This window comes from Dendrobates tinctorius, unplaced genomic scaffold, assembly GCF_039654945.1.
Source record: "Dendrobates tinctorius isolate UK_male_01 unplaced genomic scaffold, ASM3965494v1 ptg000004l, whole genome shotgun sequence".
In the NCBI taxonomy this organism is placed as follows: Eukaryota; Metazoa; Chordata; class Amphibia; order Anura; family Dendrobatidae; genus Dendrobates; species Dendrobates tinctorius.
Window position 1 is genome coordinate 42985935 of NW_027361672.1, and position 22723 is coordinate 43008657.

Here is a 22723-nt window from a genome sequence, read left to right on the forward strand (position 1 = left end):
ATTTGGGGCTACATTATATTCTATGGGGGGACTTTATTATATTTATTATATTCTATGGGAGGTGATTGCATCATACTCTTTGAGGAGGCTACATTATATTGCATGGGGGCTTCATTATACTTTATGGGGGGCTACACTATATTCTATGGGGGCTGCATTATACTATATGAGAGGAGGGCTACATTGTATTCTATGGAGGGGCTACATTATACTATATGAGGGGGGCTGCATTAATATTCTATGGGGGGTTACAGTATATATTGTGGAGTGGCTGCATTATACTCTGTGGGGTGGCTGCATTATACTATAAGAGGGGGGCCACATTATATTCTATGGGAGTTACATTATACTCTGTGGAGTGGCTGCATTATGCTCTATGGGGTGGGCTGCATTATACTGTATTGAGGACTATAGGGAATACATTATATGAAGAACTATGGGAAGTGAATTGTACTACATGGATGACTATGGCAGTGCATTATACTATATTTAGCACTATGAGTGTATTATACTACATGGAGAACTGAGCAGTGTATTTTAATATATGGAGGACTATGGGGTGTAAACTGTAGATGTGGTGCTTATAACATAATACTGTATGGTGATCTGTTAGTGATCCATTAGTGATTGTTCTGTCCCCATCATTCTTCCTCAGATGGTGGATCGAGGCCGGGAAACAAGTGTTGAACGATTTCAATATTGTCGATCACACTCATTTAGCGACCTGAACTCAGCGCATGTAAATAAAACCAAAATGCTTCTGTGTGATGTGCAATATGTTAGCATTTGAGGCCCCATTTTAAACTTTGCCTAGGGCTCCACTTTGTCTAAAACCGGCCCTGCATGGGAGATCTCCGCTAATTGCTCAAGCATTCTCCCTCCATTGGAATAACATGTCCTTTTGACCAGTTACATGTCCTTGGGGCATCAGGTGTGATCACTATTGCCTTAAAAGCTTCCTGTCTGAAACGTATCTAATGTCTTCGGTCAGCTAAAGCGTAAAGGCATACTGTGTCTTCGTGGCCATAATACAACAATCAAAGGCGCAATATATTCACAAGTATAATATCAAAGGCACAAATAACTTCCAAGCGCCATCTGTTTGACGGTTTTGAAGAGGAACAGTCATGAATGCATATGTATACGCTGTAATTTTAAAACGTAATGTAAAACCCACAATTTATATTTCATTTAAATATTTGCATATATTACAGAATCAATCTATGCCCACAAAACACCTGTACCGTGACTGATCCCCACACTTCATGCAAATTAGGACAATGATGTGACAAATCACCAAACATGTTAGAACTTCAAAGCCTGGTTGTTCAAGTGTAAAGCCGTCGGAAATTAGGAATATCTCTCTATAGGTCATAAAAAAAATGAACATTTTGATACCATCCTCCCTTTCAACAGAATAAAAGAAGAAATAGGTACTGTACATGCATGAGCTTTATAAGGGTCTTCACGTTCAGCGAAGCCGACGGTCTACCTTCTCAGCTGTTGAGACCATGTTGTTTCGGCAAGCATTATTAGGCTGTGTGCACACGCTGCGGAAAAGGTGCGGATTCATCCGCGCGGATTTTGTACAATCCGCAGGTGAAACCGCAGGTCAAAAGACCTGCGGTTTTACCTGCGGATTGCTCTGCGGTTTTGCCCTGCGGTTTTTCATCTCCTCAATGGAGGAGATGGCAAACCGCAGGAGAATCCGCAGAAAGAATTGACATGTCAATTCTTTCTGCAGATTGAAAAGCGCAGATAATCCGCGCGGAAAATTCCGCACCGTCTGCACTGCGGTTTTTGATTCCCATAGGGAATCATTGTACTGTACACCGCAGCAGAAACTGCTGCGGGTCCGCAGCGGCCAAAACCGCTGCGGAACCGCAGCAAAATCCGCAGCGTGTGCACACAGCCTTATAGTCTCTTCATTATTTGTTATACTGCTATAAATGTAGCAATGTCTGTGCTTGGTATTGCAGCTTTGTCACATTTCCAATGCCACAAACCACAACTACGTCATGAAGATACCAAAACTGAAACCACTGTGTGATGTATGGTAAATTTTCAATAATTCCCACAGATTTTAAAGTAACACAAATCTGCTGACTTTTACTGCAAGTTTCTGTGTGGTCGGTCAACAAGATTTTTACCCATAAACCTAACCTTTTTTACTTTTTTTTTTTATTAAAGACCACCCATTGTTTCTTATCCTCTAAACGTAGATAGCGACTACAGGACTCAAGATCAAGCATCACGGTGTCACACACAAAAACCATCTGGAAGCGTTAGTTTATGGTTGAGCAGCACCTGAGAGATGCGCTAATTCTTACAGGAGGTCACTCATTTTCTAAAGGTTTCCAAACATTTCATGAGAATTGGCGAGGAGATGTTGGCTCTACAGGACTCAAAAACTGTGAATAGTGTCACGAAAAAAAACTGCAAAAAACTTGGTGTAAGTCCAGCCTAATGTCTCCCCTCTATGAAACCTAAGAAATTATGTCTTTTGAAATAAAAACAATAAAAAAAATAAGAAATGCTGAGCTTAGGAGAATAATCTTCTAGTTCTGTCCCTTACGTGGGATGGATCTAGTTACTATGATGAGATGTCGAATATCCTTGCCTTATCAAAAATCAAAACACAAAATAAAACAGGGATAGTCCATGTCTGACAAAATGTTCTTCTGCATCTTGAGCGGTATAGCTGTCCTTCCTCTATTACATGCTGCCTGGGGTACAGAAAAAAAGAAAGACACAATATCTTTTTTGTCTGGCTGTCAGTAAATGAATTTTCCTGAGATAAAATATCCACAATCCCTGTAATCTAATAAAGTGTGTCCCTTATATCTGCTGTAGCCAATTTCTAAAAATGTCTGCCAAATACATCACTCGATAATCTAGAAATTCTGGTCTAGTTTCCAAGACCAGCAAGATAAGCATTTCACAAAAAAAACCCAGAAGAAGTAACCAATTAGGAGACTACAATTAAAGTGATCATCAGCATTTAACCCTTCACACCCAGTGGGGTGCGCCTTTATGCCCAAAGCGGAAATGTCATCTTTTGGAATGCAATATTTTAAGAGGACTTTCAAAAATACCAGAATAGTTGTGAATTTATGTCTGGACAGAAAATCTGCAATGGAAAACATTAGCAGGAACGTGGATAATACTAAACAAATCTCATCCTCATGCAGCTAAACTTACCGTAACTGCAGCGAAACTGACCTGCGGAGCAGATTGTTAAATGCTGTGGTGCTCTGTAATGCCAATCTGAGATTTTACAACACTTTTGCTGTCAGTATTAGATCAACCTGGTAGGATCAGGTAGCGGGAAGAGATGTCCTTACCTGAATTTACTAACTTCTGCTCCATGACACCACATCCTAATACTTCCATCCATTCTCCTTGAAATTTGATCTCCATTTCGAAAGATGGGTGAGTGAAGGGAAAGTAACAGTCTACCCATCTAATCTCCAGGCCTGTAATAAATAGAAAAAGAACAAGTCTTAACCTTCTCTCAGATCATACAGATTTGTAAGGCCGGTTTCACATTTGCGCTTTATAGCGCAGCGACGGCCTGCGCACGGCCGCCGCTAAGCCCCGCCCCCTCCCGGCTCCCTGCCCACGCCATCTGGTCATCGCCGCCTACTAGCGCACATGGATGCTTGCGATCTGCGCACCCCCTTTAGCATAGGGTGCGCAGATCGTGCGCTAGCAGGATTTTGCCGTGCGCTGCGCACTTTTGAAGGTGTGCAACATGCTGCGTTCGGCGCACACGGGCGCACCTTCAAAAGTGCGCAGCGCACGGCAAAATCCTGCTAGCGCACGGCCACCGCACGATCTGCGCACCCTATGCTAAAGATAGGGTGCGCAGATCGCAAGCGTCCATGTGCGCTAGTAGGCGGCGATGACCAGATGGGGTGGGCAGGGAGCCGGGAGGGGGCGGGGCTTAGCGGCGGCCGTGCGCAGGCCATCGCTGCGCTATAAAGCGCAAATGTGAAACCGGCCTAAATTCTAGATTTACATGAAAAAGTGTTCACATCTCCAATAATCAGCAAAGAAATGTACTCAATTCACAAACTTTGTAAGTGCAAAATCAATCATAAGGCATGTTCCTACCCATTACTGGACAAAGAAGGTAAAACAGGAAGATCATGAAGATAGCATGGAGATCTGAAATGGGAATAACTGGAAACTACTGAGAATATGTCTATAGACAGTATTTCACATAGCGGAATGTGCTATTGACAGAAACCAAAGCAAGACTGCAGGCATCTGTTATTCTCATGGCTCATTTCTCAGCATCGGGTCTAAAAAGTCACAATGTGTTTACAATGTAGGTAGAAAACGCACTGAAGACAACATGGATAGATCGATAGGTTAGCAGAAAACAAATTTACAGGTTTTTCTCCTGCACTTGTTTGTGCATCCGCATCACAGAATTCACAGCACTTCTGCCCAAAAAATAGTTAAATGGGGAGCATGTGACCAGATCGGTCCATCAGAAATTAAGAAAACAACTATTTCAAGTGCAATGTTTTTCAATTAGAAGACACTGATGGACAGTCCTGGTCAGATGATCCTCCATCAATTAATATTCTGAGAATGCAGATCTACATGATTAGTCTCACACATCTAAAAAAAAAAAAAAGAAAAAAAGAAGAGTGAAATAATGGAACTCTTGATAACAATGGTTTGATTAGGTCTGGCATTCAGCAAATATAGCCAAACATCCTACCAACAGGCAAACATAATGGACTACACAACAGAACCATTACTGAAAACATTGCTTCTTGTTTGTTGGTGAGGTGCCCCACCACCCTGTTTGTTGATGTAACAAAACTGGTGAGGCAGTTTTGATATAAAGTGATTATTATGGTATTTTTCGGACTATAAGACGCACCCCAAATTCTGGGGAGGAAAATAGAAAAAAAAGAATATATTTTATAAAACAGGTTTCCATCTTATAGTTCAAATTTAAGGTATCTTAATTGGGGGCAGCGGCTGTTGAGCGGGGTCACAGGGGGCATGGTCCCTTCCTGGAGAAAGTGAAGCAATGTAGCGGGCCCTGGGTGGCAAAAGTTGATGCTCCAGCAGTGCGATGCTATTGGCCCGGTGTCGGCAGTGAGATAGAATGGAGTGCATGGCTTTCCCGACGGCCATCTTCCTGATGCCTTGCGCAGATTGAGATCTCGGACAGGCCAAGATCCAAGTTTGAGGGCTATGCGGATTGCTAGGGAAACCAGGTTGTCTAGGGTACCAGGGATGTCTCGATCAGACAGTTCGTCTTTAATCCTTCTGGACAATCCTTCCCAGTATCCGACTACCAGAGGCTCGTCATTCCAGCCTCAATCGGAAGACAGGGTGCAGAATTGGACAACATACTGGCTTACAGACCAACCACCCTGGTGCAGTCTGAGAAAGGAAGAAGCAGTAGAAGATTCTTTTCTCACAAGGGGTTGAGCCATGCTTGGGCCACTCCCGCTAGGTAGTACATCAGGAATCCCACTATAGCCTGATCAAAGGAAAACTGATGGGCCAACATTTAATAGTGCAGTGTGCCCCGATTCAGGAACCCACTGCACTGCTTCGGATCCCCATCATAACATGGTGGAGCAGCCAGACGAGCATTAGTTCTAACCAGATAAGATGCACGCTAAGTACTCTCAGGCACAGTGGCTGCAACTTGGACTGGAGTGGAAGAAGCAGCTGTGGTCAGGACATCTAACCGGGCATTCTAATAAGACATTTTTTTTTCCTGCTGATCTCATTGATGGATCAACTCTTGGTACAGCTCCGGAGGGAAAGGGATCTTGGGATCAGCGGGGTCCATGGCTTGAGCAAACAGTCACACACATGGTTCGTGGACCCACTGTGCCATTAACCAGGCGTACCTAGGAGGGTATAGCTAAGTGGCTACCTGGCTTCCACTAGAGTTCCTGATGATGGCGTTAGACTTGAGCTGCAGATAGCTGCCAAGTACCACTCCTAGGCAGTCCCCAATACAGAAGCTGCTGACCCCCAAACAAATGTAGACATTTTTGCAAATTTATTAAAAAAGAAAAACTGAAATATCACATGGTCACAAATATTCAGACTCTTTGCTCAGTATAGAGTAGAAGCACCCTTTTCAGCTAGTACAGACACGAGTCTTCTTGAGAATGATGCAACAAGTTTTTCACACCTGGATTTGGGGATCCTCTGCCATTCTTCCTTGCAGATTCTCTCCAGTTCCGTCAGGTTGAATGGTGAACGTTGGTGGACAGCCATTTTCAGGTCTCTCCAGAGATGCTCAATTGGGTTTAGGTCAGGGCTCTGTCAAGACTAGTCACAGAATTGGATATGCAGGGCCGACAATGTGAGGAAATGGTGTTCTGCCAGAGTCATGATCCTCTTTGTTATCTGCATCAAGGACTGAGAACGGGTGCCCCCCCTGGTGGTTTACATATGCGACCGCTGTTTGGTTGTCCGATAAGAGGACACCATGTGAGCGTCCTAAGTGTGGTAACAATCCCTTTAGTGCCTTTTCAATGGCCAGAAGTTCCCAATCGTTTGAGGATAGATTTCTTTCCTCCTGGGCCCAGGGATCCTGGAGCAATAGTGTGTCTAGGTGGGCTCCCCACCCCCAAGGACTGGCGTCCGTCGTGACTACCTTGGAGGCTGTGAATGTTCAGGGTACTCCTCTCGGAAATGACTATCTGTAAGCACCAACTGAGTGACTGGAGTACAGAGTCCGGGAGGGTGAACTTTCACTCTAACTGTCCCTGAAGTTTCAGGTCGTTCTGCAGCACACACCATTGCAGTTCCCTTGCGTGGAACTGGGCCCATTTCACCGCTGGTGTGCAGGAGGTTAGAGACTCCAACACCGACATGGCCCTTCTCAGAGTCATATCTGGCTTTTTTATTGTTGTTACAATTAATTGTTTAATTTTTTCCTCTTTCTCCTCTGGGAGGCGACACTCCTGCACCACCGAGTCTACCGTTAGCCCCAAGAAATTCTGGATCATTGCTGGTTCCAGCTTGGATTTTTTGAGGCTCAGCTGCCATCCCAGTGTCTGTAGTGTTTCCCATCACTATTCTGACTTGTTCTTGACAGTGAGGGAGATTTCTTCTGACTATCAAGAAGTCATCCAGATATGGTATCACCAGAGTATCTTTTTCTCTGAGATGCTCTGTGACCTCTGCAATCAATTTTGTGAAAACTCTAGGGGTTATCGCTACCCCAAAGGGCAGAGCCCTGTAATGAAAGTGATGCCACTGGGGCCCCATATGGATTGCCACCCTGAGATATTTGCGATCTTGCTTCCGGACCGGGACGTGGTAATAAGCGTCCTTGAGGACCAGGACTGCCACATAACACTGAGGAAAGAGGTGTTTTACTGCCGACCTTATCGTCTCCATCTTGAAAGATGGGATTATCAGATACCTGTTGAGGCCTTTCAGATTTATAATTGTCCTCCAGGAATTGTCTGTTTTTTTTATAAGAAATAGGGGGGAGTAAAAACCTTCCTTTCTTTCCTCTACCGGAACCTCTTCCAGGACGTGTTTGTCTAGGATCGAGATTACTACCCCTTCCAGACTCTCTTGTTTTTCTTGAGAGGACTGTACTGGAGTCTGCATGTATCTTCGTGGCGGCCAGTGGCGGAACCTTAACTCTAGACCTGACCCCACAATTTGCCGGATAAAGGTGCTGGATGAGATCCTCTCCCAGGCTGGGAAGAAGTGAGAGAGCCTCCCTCCCACCTGAGAAGGACCATCACTGGGAGGGTTTTTTGGTGTCTTTGGAGGGCTTGCCGAAGTAGAAGCCTCTCCATCTTCTGGATCGCTTGTCAGAGTTGTTTCTGTCTCGGTCCTTGTACTGCTATCTTCTGAACTTCCAGCCCTTCTGAAAGGAGCGCCGAAAGGCCTGAAATGGCTGTTTTGGGAAATTTTTCTTCTTGTCGCCAGCCTTTTCTAAAACGTCATCCAATGCCGGTCCAAACAAGAAATTTCCCACACACGGCAGAGAACAGAGTTTCATCTTTGCTTGTGTGTCCCCTGGCCAGCATTTGAGCCATACCGCAAAACGTCCCACATTAGCCAAGGCTGCTGATTTTGCTGCTAGCCTTGCTGAATCCGCTGAAGCCTCAGCTAGAAATACTGCCGCTGCTGTTATGGCCGATACTGCTTCTGGATAGTCTCCATGGGGACTCTGTGCTCTAGCTGATCCTCCAGGTTATCAACCCATATTTTTAGAGATCTAGCCACACAAGTGGTCGCGATGGCCGGCCTTATTGCCCCCGCTGAGGCCTCCCAGGCTGTTTTAAGACAACTATCCGTCTTTCTGTTCAAAGCCTCTTTCAGGGAACCTAAATCCTCAAAGGGCAGGGAGGACTTTCTGGCGACCTTTGAGATTGCTAGATCAATCTTTGGAGCCCTATCCCAGGATGAGGATGCTTCTTTAGGGAATTGACTATTTGGGACTTCTTTTCTGGTTTTTCCCATTCCCTTTTTATGAGTCCTTGCAGCTGTTTGTTAATGGGGAAGGCTTTACGTTTTTTCTTTTGTAAGCCGCCGAACATGAGTTCCTGGACCATCTTTTTTGTTTTCTCATCTACCAGTCCCATGGTAGAATGGAGCCTTTATAAGCCTGTCTGTAGCTTACACTACAAAAATTGATCACCTGGTTGATCCTGCACCTGCTGGCCGCTTAGAGCCCTGATGTATGCGCGCTGTATCCACTGTGCGTGCACCCAGCAACCACATCCAGTGCGCACCCTATTTCCTTCCTACCCCGATGTATGCCGGCTTGGGGATCGTGCACGCGCGCGCACCCGGCAACCACTTCCGGTGCGCGCCGTCCAGTGCACGCGCCCTAAGGATCTGCTCGTGTCCCCGGGTCTTCATATACGGAGCGCGCCGGACCTTTCCAGACTCTCCCATGCTCCTGCTCGTGCCCTCTGGTCCCAGGCACACTCACTGCGTGCACCCGATCTTTACTTCCGGTGTGCGCCCGAACACTTCTGGTGCGTACCTGCGGCCTGTTCCCAGCGTTCCGACGCCATGACCCCCGCTACAGCACTGAAAAGACACTGCATCGGATCTGAGACCCGTCCACGCTGCCACCACTGATTGCAGGTATTTCTTCATCAGAACCGTTCCTTAGCGACTGGCTCAACAGGGAGGGTACCCAAACATAGCCTTCGAGGAGCTTTAATCCTGCCCGGGCACTGATGTGCCTCAAAGGCTGCATGGCCACCAACTGTCGACAGGGAGGGCACATTAAAAGTGGCCCTCGAGGACCTCCATACATCTTTGCGGGTTTGCAGGCATCAGGGAGGGTCTACAAATGTGGCCTCCGAGGCTTCTTAACTTCACCCCGGCAATGCCTCACGGGTTGTGGCCATGCGTTCGCTCAGGGGGGCATGGGAATACATGGTCCATGAGGTGACTACCGGTACCTGGTGAAGGATGCAGCAGACCCATGCCTGCCAAAACCCAACCGACCCAAGTCCAGACATCCTCTTCTTTCTTCAAGAGTCTTCATCTTGAGGGTTCCCCATCAAGGACAGGAAACCAACTGATGCGGAGAGAGGAGCCGCCCCTTTTATCTTGAAGGTTTCCTGTCCTTGAAGGGCAGATCCCCTCTCTCGTGGTGCCGTCATGTATGATGGAAAAAAATGAACTTTTTTGAATTTACCAAATGGCTGCAATGAAACAAAGAGTGAAAAATTTTAAGGGGTCTGAATACTTTCCGTACCCAATGTATAAGCAGCTACTAACAACTCAACACAAATGAAGATGCAATTCTTTATTTTAAGGTGCAAGAGATCTGAAAGAATATGTAGCATTCTGTATACAGCAGCACTGGGGGCCATTATTCTTTAGCGGGTGGCTCATGAATGTTTAATAATATTTAATTATAAAATGCATCCTTCTTATCTAACAGAAATGATCTGCACATACCTTCACCAAACACATGAGCGATTAGTTTGGTAAGTGTTTGCTTTAGGTGATACTCCACAAGTTTCATGGCTTCAAGCGTATGGCTCTCTTGTTTACTGGATGTGCGAAAACCATTTTCAAACAATTGGCACGTATCATTATTTTCAACTTTTGCAAAAAGCTATAAGAAAAAAAAATAGAAATTATTGTGCTGTAATAATGCTTTATTCATGGGTTTTATTAGTTTAACTGCAACATGCAAAAAAACTAAATTCATTTTTGTCCAAACACAGCCCCCTGTTGGCCAAATATACTGTACATTTGAGGTTTTGGTTAGTAGCCAGACTAAAAAAAAATGGATCACAATATATAACAGATGGAAAGTATTACGTACAGTGCCTTGCGAAAGTATTCAGCTCCCTGGAACTTTTCAACCTTTTCCCACAAATCATGCTTCAAACATTAAGATGCCAAATGTAAATTTTTGGTGAAGAAACAACAACAAGTGGAACACAATTGTGAAGTTGAACTAAATTTATTGGTTATTTTAACTTTTTGTGGAAATTCAAAAACTGAAAAGTGGGGCGTGCAATATTATTCGGCCCCTTTACTTTCAGTGCAGCAAACTCACTCCAGAAGTTCATTGTGGATCTCTGAATAATCCAATGTTGTCCTAAATGACTAATGATGATAAATATAATCCACCTGTGTGTAATCAAGTCTCCATATAAATGCACCTGCTCTGTGATAGTCTCAGGGTTCTGTTTGAAGCACAGAGAGCATCATGAAGACCAAGGAACACAACATGCAGGTCCGTGATACTATTGTGGAGAAGTTTAAAGCTGGATTTGGATACAAAATGATTTCCAAAACTTTAAACATCCCAAGGAGCGCTGTGCAAGCGATCATATTGAAATGGAAGGAGTATCATACCACTGCAAATTTACCAAGACCAGGCCGTCACTCTAAACTTTCATCTAAAACAAGGAGAAGACTGATCAGAGATGCAGCCAAGAGGCCCATGATCACTCTGGATGAAATGCAGAGATCTACAGCTGAGGTGGGACAGTCTGTCCATAGGACAACAATCAGTCGTACACTGCACAAATCTGGTCTTTATGGAAGAGTGGCAAGAAGAAAGCCATTTCTCAAAGATATCCATAAAAAGTGTTGTTTAAAGTTTGCAACAAGCCATCATGGAGACTGACCAAACATGTGGAAGAAGGTGCTCTAGTCAGATGAAACCAAAATCGAACTTTTTAGCAACTATGCCAAATGATATGCTTGCCATAAAGGCAACACAGCTCATCACCCTAAACACACCATCCCCACTGTCAAACATGGTGGTGGCAGCATCTCGGTTTGGGCCTGCTTTTCTTCAGCAGGGACAGGGAAGATGGTTAAAATTGATGGGAAGATGGATGGAGCCAAATACAGGACCATTCTTGAAGAAAGCCTGGTGGATTCTGCAAAAGACCTGAGACTGGAACGGAGATTTGTCTTCCAACAAGACAATGATCCCAAACATAAAGCAAAATCTACAATGGAATGATTCACAAATAAATGTATCCAGGTGTTAGAATGGCCAAGTCAAAGTCCAGACCTGAATCCAATCGAGAATCTGTGGAAAGAGCTGAAAACTGCTGTTCACAAACGATCTCCATCAAACCTCACTGAGCTCGAGCTGTTTGCCAGGAAGAATGGGCAAGAATTTCAGTCTCTCTATGTACAAAACTGATAGAGACATACCCCAAGCGACTTGCAGCTGTAATCGCAGCAAAAGGTGGTGCAACAAAGGATTAAGTTAACCTCTTTCTGCCATATGACGTACTATCCCGTCCATGTGCCCTGGGACTTAATTCTCAGGGACGGGATAGTACGTCATAGCGATCAGCGGCGCTCACGTGGTGAGCGCCGCTGATCGCGGCCGGGTGTCAACTGATTATCACAGCTGACACCCGGGACTATGTGTCAGGGGCAGTCACGGACCACCCCTGACACGTTAACCCCTGGCACACTGCGCTCAAACACGATCGCAGTGTACCGGGGGTTTAGGGAAGCATCAGCAGGGAGGGGGCTCCCTCCGTGCTTCCCTGAGACCCCCACAGCAGCGCAATGTGCAGCGCTGCTACGGGGGGTCTCCTTCCCTGCAGGTCCCTGGATCCAAAATGGTAGCGGGGACCTTCGGAGGCCTGCAGAGAGCCGGCTTCCTCAGTGCCTGTAAAGCGCAGGCATGAGGAAGCCTGCTGCAGTGCCTGTGACAGATGGCTGATCTGTCACAGCGATCTATGATGTGACAGATCAGCGATCTGTCACATGACAGTTATGTCCCCCCCTGGGACATTGTAATAAAGTTAAAAAAAAAGTGCAAAAATAATTTATAAAAAAAATCGCTGAATAAGTTTAAAAAAAAAAAATTTCCTAATAAATTCATTTTTTGGAAATAAAAAAAAAAATATAAACAATAAAAGTACACATATTTGGTATCGCTGCGTCCGTAAAGACCCACCCTATAACACTGTCCCATGAGTTAACCCCTTTATTGAACCCCTTAAAAAATAAAAAACAAAGCAAAAAATAAAGCTTTATCATCATACCGCCGAACAAAAAGTGCTATAACGCGCGATCAAAAAGACGGATATAAATAACCATGGTACCGCTGAAAACGTCATCTTGTCCCGCAAAAAATGAGCTACCATACAGCGTCATCAGCGAAAAAATAAAAAAGATATAGCTCGCAGAATAAAGCGATGCAAAAATAATTATTTTTTATATAAAATTATTTCATTGCATAAAAGCGGCAAAACATAAAAAAAAGACATAAATGAGGTATCGCTGTAACCATACTGACCCAAAGAATAAAACCGCCTTATCAATTTTACTGTACGCGGAACGGTGTAAACGCACCCCCCCAAAAGAAATTCTTGAAATGCTGGTTTTTGGTCATTCTGTGTCCAAAAAATCGAAATAAAAAGCGATCAAAAAATGTCACGTGCCCGAAAATGGTACCAATAAAAACGTCAACTCGTCCCGCAAAAAATAAGACCTCACATGACTCGGTGGGTCAAAATACGGAAAAATTATATCTCTCAAAACGTGGTGATGCAAAAACTATTTTTACAATAAAAGGCGTCTTTTAGCGTATGACAGCTGCCAAAAATAAAAACCCGCCATAAATAGTAAATCAAACCCCCCTTTATCACCCCCTTAGTTAAGGAAAAATAATAAAATTTAAAAAATGTATTTATTTCCATTTTCCCATTTGGGTTAGGGCTAGGGTTAGGGCTGAGATTAGGGTTAGGGGTGTGTTGGGGTTAGGGTTGGAGTTAGAATTGGGGGGTTTCCACTGTTTGGGCACATCAGGTGCTCTCCAAACGCAACATGGCGTCTGATCTCAATTCCAGCCAATTCTGCGTTGAAAAAGTCAAATGGTGCTCCTTCCCTTCCAAGCTCTGCCATGTGCCCAAACAGTGTTTTACCCCCACATATGGGGTATCAGCCTACTCAGGACAAATTGCAAAACAACTTTTGGGGTCCAATTTCTCCTGTTACCCTTAGGAAAATAAAAAATTGGGAGCAAAAATATCATTTTTGTGGAAAAAAAAATATGATTTTTCTTATTTTCACGCCCGGGCATTATAAACTTCTGTGAAGCACTTGGGGGTTCAAAGTGCTCACCACACATCTAGATAAGTTTCTGAGGGGGTCTAGTTTTCAAAATGGGGTCATTTGTGGGTGTTTCCACTGTTTAGGTACATCGGGGGCTCTCCAAAGGCAACATGACACCCGCAGACCATTCCATCAAAGTCTGCATTCCAAAACGTCACTACTTCCCTTCCGAGCCCCGACGTGTTCCCATACAGTAGTATTCTCCCACATATGGGGTATCAGCATACTCAGGACAAATTGGACAACAACTTTTGGGGTCCAATTTCTCCTGTTACCATTGGGAAAATAAAAAAATTGGGGACTAAAAGATCATGTTTGTGGAAAAGATTTTTTTATTTTCACGCCCGGGCATTATAAACTTCTGTGAAGCCCTTGGGGGTTCAAAATGCTCACCACACATCTAGATAAGTTCCTTGGGGGGTCTAGTTTCCAAAATGGTGTCATTTGTGAGGTGTTTCCACTGTTTAGGCACATCAGGGGCTTTCCAAACGCGGCATGGTGTCCAATCCCCATTCCAGCCAAAAAAGTCAAATGGCGCTGCTTCCCTTCCGAGCTCTGCCATGCGCCCAAATAGTCGTTTACACCCACATATTGGGTATCAGCGTACTCAGGACAAATTGCACAATAACTTTTGGGGTTCTGATACCCTTGGAAAAATAAAAATTGAAGGTGAAAAGATCATTTTTGTGGAAAAAAATATGATTTTTTAATTGTACGGCTGTACGTTATAAACTTCTGTGAAGCCCTTGGGGGTTCAAAGTTCTCACCACATATCTAGATAAGTTCCTTGGGGGATCTAATTTCCAAAATGGTGTCATTTGTGGGGGGTTTCCACTGTTTTGGTACATCAGGGGCTTTCCAAACGCGACATGGTGTCCGATCTCAATTCCAGCCAAAAAGTCAAATGGCGCTGCTTCCCTTCCGAGCTCTGCCATGCGCGCAAATAGTCGTTTACACCCACATATGCGGTATCAGCATACTCAGGACAAATTGCACAATAACTTTTGGGGTCCTGATACTCTTGGAAAAATAAAAATTGAGGGTGAAAAGATCATTTTTGCGGAAAAGATCATTTTTGCGGAAAAAATATGATTTTTTAATTGTACAGCTGTACGATTATAAACTTCTGTGAAGCCCTTGTGAGTTCAAAGTTCTCACCACATATCTAGATAAGTTCCTTGGGGGATCCAATTTCCAAAATGGGGTTACTTTTGGGGGGATTCCACTGTTTAGGTACATCAGGGGCTCTCCAAACGTGACATGGCGTACGATCTGAATTCCAGCCAATTTTGCATTGAAAAATTCACAGCGCTCCTTCCCTTCTGAGCTCTGCCATGCGCCGAAACAGTGGTTCCCCCCCACATATCAGGTATCAGCGTACTCAGGACAAATTGCACAATAACTTTTGCAGTCCAATTTTTCCCGTTATCGTTGGTAAAATAAAAAAATTGGACCTGAAGTAATTTTTTTGTGAAAAAAGTTAAATGTTCATTTTTTTTTTAAACATTCAAAAAATTCCTCTGAAGCACCTGAAGGGTTAATAAACTTCTTGAATATGGTTTTGAGCACCTTGAGGGGTGCAGTTTTTAGAATGGTGTCACTTTTGGGTATTTTCTATCAAATAGATCCCTCAAAGTGACTTCAAATGTGACGTGGTCCGTAAAAATAAAATGGTGTTGCAAAAATGAGAAATCGCTGGTCAACTTTTAACCCTTATAACTTCCTAACGAAAAAAAAAAATTTTGGTTCCAAAATTGTGCTGATGTAAAGTAAACATATGTGAAATGTTATTAAGTTTTTTGTGTGCCATATCTCTGTGATTTAAGGGCATAAAAATTAAAAGTTGGAAAATTGCGAAATTTTCAAAATTTTTGCCAAATTTCCATTTTTTTCACAAATAAACGCAAGTTATTTGAATGAAATTTTACCACTAACATGAAGTACAATATGTCACGAGAAAACAATGTCAGAATCACCAGGATCCATGGAAGCATTCCAGAGTTATGACCTCATAAAGGTACAGTTGTCAGAATTGTAAAAATTGGCCCGGTCATGAACGTGCAAACCACCCTTGGGGGTTAAGGGGTTAAAGGGGCCAAATAATATTGCATGCTCCACTTTTCAGTTTTTGAATTTCCACAAAAATTTAAATTAACCAATAAATTTCGTTCAACTTCACAATTGTGTTCCACTTGTTGTTGATTCTTCACCAAAAATTTACATTTGGTATCTTTATGTTTGAAGCATGATATGTAGGAAAAGTTTGAAAAGTTTCAGGGGGCCGAATACTTTCGCAAGGCACTGTATGATCAGCTGTAGCTATCTGCATGGTGAAAGATGTCACATGCCAGTAAAACATGCCATCAATTCATGTTTTCAGAGACCAGTGACTGGCAGCAGTGGAGAGGCTGTCGAATAAATTATTATTTTTATTTATTTATATAGCACCATTGATTTCATGGTGCTGTACATGAGATAAATTAAAAGTAGAGTAAGGTTACTTGTTTTTTATACATATGAAACTGCTATTTTATTCACTTTAAGCTGTGTTCACAATTCCACAATATGGGGGATAACGTCCTGATTGATGGGGGTCCACCCACCGTGTCTCTCCCGAGATCCTAAGAATGGAGAGGACGCTGATCATGCGCATTGCCACTCCATTTACTTTAATGAGAGCCAAAGATGAGATGGTGCAGTGCTCAGCAGTTTCCGGAACTCCAAATAAGAATAAATGAAGCTGTAGTGCGCATGATCGACATCACTCCATTCAGCTGGGGCTTAGAGATCCGATTCCTGGGTGAGAATGGCGTTTTGTTTTAAATAATTTAATATTTTGGCAGACTGGAATTTTATGGACATGCTGCTAACAATTATGTGTAATTATTATTATGTTTTTAGTCTTTTATTTTAAAACTAGTAAAAGGGGGACGATTACAACTTTTACATTTTTTTTTACTTTTTTTCCTTTGAACTTACATTAACCTGAGATAGCATGTTCACTTAGCAACTGTGGCCCCTTTGAAGTCCAGCCTACAGCTGAGCTTCAGTCCTACCAAGATGTTGGTGATGGAGGCCTTCAGCAGACTCCCAGCTGCCATAGCATCCCATCGGTCGAGGTCAGTGGGCAACAGCGAGTGCAAGCACAGGCGATCTTGTTATTGAAATGCTGCTGTCAGTGACTGACAGCAGCATGTAAATAGATAAACAGCAGAGATCGCGACTAATGCTGATCACTGCTGTTATTGGAAGATACCAGCTATGCCTTACAGCTGATATCTGCCCTGTATGGAGCATATACCGTGCCTGAGCCTGCTCCATACATGTATGGAGCATGTACAGCACCTGAGCCTGTTCCATACATGAGTACTCGGACTGGGATGCAGACGTGCGGCAAGGGGGATAATATAAAAAGGAACCCTAGAGAACTTACATTCAGCTGCTCAATTATTGCTGCCATAAAGAACATGTAATCTTATGTAAGGTCATATAAAAAATGTCTGTCTATGTACCAGTTACGCAAATAAAGTCCATGGAGCCTCATTTAAGAGCCTCAAACACGGGACTAGCCAGATCTTCCTCCAGGGAAGGACCCAACCAAGGGGTGGCTCCTTTCGGAAACCACCATTACCACCATATTAAGTGGCCCTTTAAGTCAATATCCAGCGCTTTACGAGTTTACAGATATGACAAGGGAAATACCAAGGCCAGGTATCCATCCACAGACAGCTGTTTTGGGGTGTTGCCCCTCATCAGTGTGGAGGATTCTGGCTAGATGGGAGCAATGCCTAGCAGACCAACATCACAAAATAATCACTGAAGTCAGGGAGACCAGTCAAAGAAAACACTGCAGTAGCCGGCAAAGGCGCTCAATCAGTGAAATCCTAGGTGCAATGCTCCCTGGGAAATACGAATATTCATATTTCCCAGGGAGCATTGCACCTAGGATTTCACTGATTGAGCGACCTTTGCCTGCTGCCGCAGTGTTTTCTTTGACTGGTCTCCCTGAGGTCAGTGATTATTTCGGTATGTACCAGTTACGAAAGACCTACTGTATAATTGTGACTTCCCACTTTGTTTTATAGTGGGAGGCACAACTTTATCTTGGGCCCTATTAGGGCTGATGGAAATGGGTGTTCTAGATCAGTATTGCTCAGACTGTGATGCCCCCCCATATTGATGGTGAGGTGCAGCTCATAGACAGACATGACTTGGCAGATGTGACTGCTACACAGTTTTTTCAATTGCTGCAGCAATATATGGTTTAGCAACATATCTAGCTTATTTTCTACTAATTTTAGATTCACACAGTGTAAGAAACACATAGGAAGAAAGGGAAAATGAGTAATATTGTCATTTTGGCACTGAGCTGTACCACAGATGGGGGGATCCAAGTATCACCGGGGTCTGTACGGTGAGAAGGGTGGATAAGCCTTGTTCTAGCTGGCATAGTCATCTTGTTGGTGGGTAGCGTGGGGAGATACAGTGTATTGTCTGCCACTGATATGGTGCTATTAGCAGGAAGCTGAGAAATTGCAAATTTCAAAAGTCAAATTTGATTCACTGGTATGCAAATGAACAGAAGGTTTAATTAAAATAAAGCTTTTCAATTATTTATGTGAAGAATCTTTTTTAATCCTTAAAATTCACATGTGGGAAAGAACATTACAGTCCTTTTAGAAGAGGCTAAAAAAACACGTTGGCATAGATTAGAAACAAAGCAATAAAAGGCATATATCCTCTAACATACATGTGATAAAAGGAATAATGTGCTATACATGGGATAAAGCACCCATTCCGACATCACAATAGCAATGTGTGATCTGACAACAGTACAGCATGACAGTGACATCAATTTGTCAGCAGCATAATGTATGGACAGAGACCCTGATTCCAGTAATGTATCACTTAGGTCACCTGGTGCAGCAGTTGTGACAGAATCAGTTTTCCCTGCTGCAGATCTAGCAGTGCTCAGAATGCTGAGCTCTGTATAACCCCGCCCACACCACTGATTGCCAGCTTTTGTGCACACTGTATATTGACAGAAAGCTGTTAATCCTTGGTGGGCCTGCAGCTGGACCAGGAGACACTAGGCACCTAGTCATCTAGTCATAATCCCCTACTGATACAACACTGATTGTATTGAAATAAAAACACACAGCCCAGTAATTGACACTTCCCTAGAATCAGGGTCTCAACTCCAACAACATGGTGCTCTCAGGCAACATCAATTACAGATTACATAGGAAACCGGCGGGCACATTCCCTTTTATGTATTGAGTGATGTGTCAAAACTATATAAAGGTTATTGAAAGAAGGTGCAGTCCAGCAGGAGACATCGGTACCACAAACAAATCCTAATCTAGCTTACCCAAGCTGTAATCCATGACCTAAAAATCGGAGACCCTATAGCCACCTTTATGTGCACACAAGATGACGCAATGCCAAGAATGATGATTGTTAAGGACTTATCAAACAATCAAGCGTTTTGCTTGCTCATCAGGCGATTGGTAGCCTTTTTACCCTGCCTGATTATCGGTAATTGGGTATTTGGGGAATGCTTGTTTTTGATAACTGAGAAGTGTAGATGCACGCTTAAGGCTTTTTACACGGGTCATACTGTGGCCGTAAACAACCGCCTATCGGCTATAGAGAAGCCAATCGGTCATTTAATAGTCCGTCTGAACAAGGTTGACAATGCTTCCAATGCAAACAGAGCGATCGTTAATTGATTTTTCTGTACACATACTGTCGATGTTCTCGGCAGCACATTTCCTATTTACACAGAACTTATGCTGCTGAGAATGATGATTTTTAATCCAGCTTTCACCCTTAGATTAAAGGGGTTGTCCAGTCCAAATTGATAAGTCTGCAGCCAGTCTGTGCGACCTGACTCATGAATCCCTCCAGTGCACGCAGTGTGCGCTGCGGGGATTCGCCGGTTTCAGACACGGGGACGGAGGGTATGTATGCGTGACCTTTTAATTTTCTACCATAACTACACTGCGCCTTTTCACTGCATCAAAAATGCAGTGTCTTACAGTTTCAGCGAAATGGATGAGATATATAGAAATCTCATGCCCGCTGTACTTTTAGATTATGCAGCATAAACTGATCTACAGTGCGTGACGCAAATCCTTAATATGTCAATTTTTGAAGATTTTCCCAATAGAATTGCAATAATGTGGAAGATTCACAGGTAGAAAAATGCAGATGTGTTTTTAGAGTATTTTCACTGCGGAAACCCACTAAAAGGACATGTAATCTGTCAAAGCCAAATACCAAGAAGAATAACGAGCAAAGCAGCTGTATGTATAACCTGACGTACCAAAAGAGGCAAAATGTGTTGCGTCAAAAATGTATGTAAAAAAGGCATTCAGAAATGCAATGAAAGAAACGCAACTAACCTCATTTACATAATAAAACTCACTAATCACTCACGGGAATAAAGTCCATTAACACTGCAAGATTCTCATGAACAAGCATTCCTAAGATCACTAGATCACAATCATCTTGTAGTCTAAACAGGCTGCAGATCACCTGACAAACAGCTAAAACATTTGTGAACAGTTCGTATTTTGTACTGCAAGAAAAAAAACATCATTCTCGCAGGCAGATCGTCCTGTGATTTCAGAAACCGGTTTGTAATTGTCCACTTCTGCTTTATCTGAAAGTAAATAATGGCATGTTACTTTGAGATATTGGTTGTTGGTTGTCTGAGTGCCACAACCCCTCTGCTATGTCTGTCGGAGGCCGCAGACTCAAAAAACCTCTCTCGGACAGACTTGTCGCGAGTCGCTACATCTGGAGGAACCCTGGCCTTCACACTTCAAAGGATCTGGTCTCACAATGGGGCTCACTGGATTGTTTCCACAGAAGGGCTGCAGGCCGAAGGAGTGAACCAGAGGCAAGAAAGGTCATCACACTCAGTCAATACCAAAAGGTCACATCAAGGACAAAAGCAGAGCACAACTTGGTGGTCAAAATACAAGCCTAAAGGGCCTGTCACACTAAGCGATATCGCTAGCAATATCGCTATAACGTCACTGTTTTTTGTGACGTTATAGCGATATTGCTAGCGATATCGCTATGTCTGATACTTACCTCCGACCGCTCCCTCGCTGGTTATCGCTGATCGTGCGAGAACGTCCTGGACCGTTTCTCGTCGTCAGCTTCCTGCTGGGCTTCCTGTGGCGCTGACGAGCGACGCGTGGACGTGGGCAGGAGGACGCAGGATCGCCTGGTGTGACAGGTAAGTAGCGACCCCCGTCCCCAGCGATGTCGCTGGTGAGATCTGCCTGTGTGGCAGCTCACTAGCGACCACTTAGCGATGCACCAGCGATCCGGACCGCGTCATATCACTGGTCGGGATCGCTGGTGCATCGCTAAGTGTGACAGTACCTTTAGTCAGAAAATGGGATGAATCAGGAGGCACAGCAGGCGCAAGAACTACAGCTAGGGTTATAAGTAGAACAATGGATATCAGTGGCTCAGGAATTTAAATAGCAGACAGTCCTGCCCACGAGAAAGGAGTAAATAAAACCAAATAACGATTAACCCCAGAGCTCCCTGATTTATCAGCACAAAATGTTCCTGGAATAAAATAAGACAATAACAGTCAAATGGCACCCACAACAAAGGTGAAGCACTGACCAGCAGCTGAAGCAAAAACAGAGGGGACAGAAACTGGCACAGATGTTACACCCTCGATCCTCAGAAGAATGGGGCCACAGCGCTAGGTAAGCCCTGTTGGTCCTCGTGAATGTTGGTGGCTGAGAAAAAGACAAAGGGGCTTATGCTTCTATGTTCTCCAAGATCTAGAAATACTCTAAATGTTTAAGAATATGCACAAAATAATAAAGGGAACACTTAAACAACAGAATATAACTCCTAGTAAATCAAACTTCTGTGAAATCAAACTGTCCACTTAGGAAGCAACACTGATTGACAATAAATTTTGCATGCTGTTGTGCAAATGGAATAGACAACAGATGGAAATTGTTGGCAATTCTCAAGACACCCTCAATAAAGGAGTGGTTCTGCAGGTGGGGACCACAGACCACATCTCAGTACCAATGCTTTCTGGCTGATGTTTTGGTCACTTTTGAATGTTGGTTGTGCTCACACTCGTGGTAGCATGAGATGGACTCTACAACCCACACAAGTGGCTCAGGTAGTGTAGCTCATCCAGGATGGCACATCAATGCGAGCTGTGGCAAGAAGGTTTGCTGTGTGTCAGCGTAGTGTCCAGAGGCTGGAGGAGCTACCAGGAGACAGGCCAGTACACCAGGAGACGTGGAGGGGGCCGTAGAATGGCAACAACCCAGCAGCAGGACCGCTACCTCCACCTTTGTGCAAGGAGGAACAGGAGGAGCACTGCCAGAGCCCTGCAAAATGACCTCCAGCAGGCCACAAATGTGCACGTGTCTGCACAAACGGTTAGAAACCGACTCCATGAGGATGGTCTGAGGGTCCGACGTCCACAGATGGGGGTTGTGCTCACAGCCCAACACCGTGCAGGACGCTTGGCATTTGCCAAAGAACACCAGGATTGGCAAATTCGCCACTGGTGCCCTGTGCTCTTCACAGAGGAAAGCAGGTTCAAACTGAGCACATGTGACAGAGTCTGGAGACGCCGTGGAGAGTGATCTGCTGCTTGCAACACCCTTCAGCATGACTGGTTTGGCAGTAGGTCAGTAATGGTGTGGTGTGGCATTTCTTTGGAGGGCTACACAGCCCTCCATGTGCTCGCAAGAGGTAGCCTGACTGCCATTAGGTACCAAGATGAGATCCTCAGACCCCTTGTGAGACCATATGCGCGGTTGGCCCTGGGTTCCTCCTAATGCAGGACAATGCCAGACCTCATGTGGCTGGAGTGTGTCAGCAGTTCCTGCAAGATGAAGGCATTGAAGCTATGAACTGGCCCACCCGTTCCCCAGACCTGAATCCAATTGAGCACATCTGGGACATCGTGTCTCACTCCATCCACCAACGTCACAATGCACCACAGACTGTCCAGGAGTTGGCGGATGCTTTAGTCCAGGGTCTGGGAGGAGATCCCTCAGAAGACCATCCGCCGCCTCATCAGGAGCATGCCCAGGCGTTGCACAGTTGCGAGGTCATACAGGCACGT

The 22723-nt window shown here is 44.2% G+C and overlaps 1 protein-coding gene across 1 annotated transcript in view; it reads right to left on the reverse strand.

Annotated features, from left to right (window-relative positions):
* FARS2 (phenylalanyl-tRNA synthetase 2, mitochondrial) overlaps nucleotides 1–22723 on the reverse strand; it is a 478466-nt gene that overhangs the window by 287313 nt on the left and 168430 nt on the right. Inside the window, 2 exon segments of the mRNA XM_073567345.1 lie at nucleotides 3345–3476; nucleotides 9943–10102. Coding sequence (XP_073423446.1) covers nucleotides 3345–3476; nucleotides 9943–10102 — 292 coding nt within the window.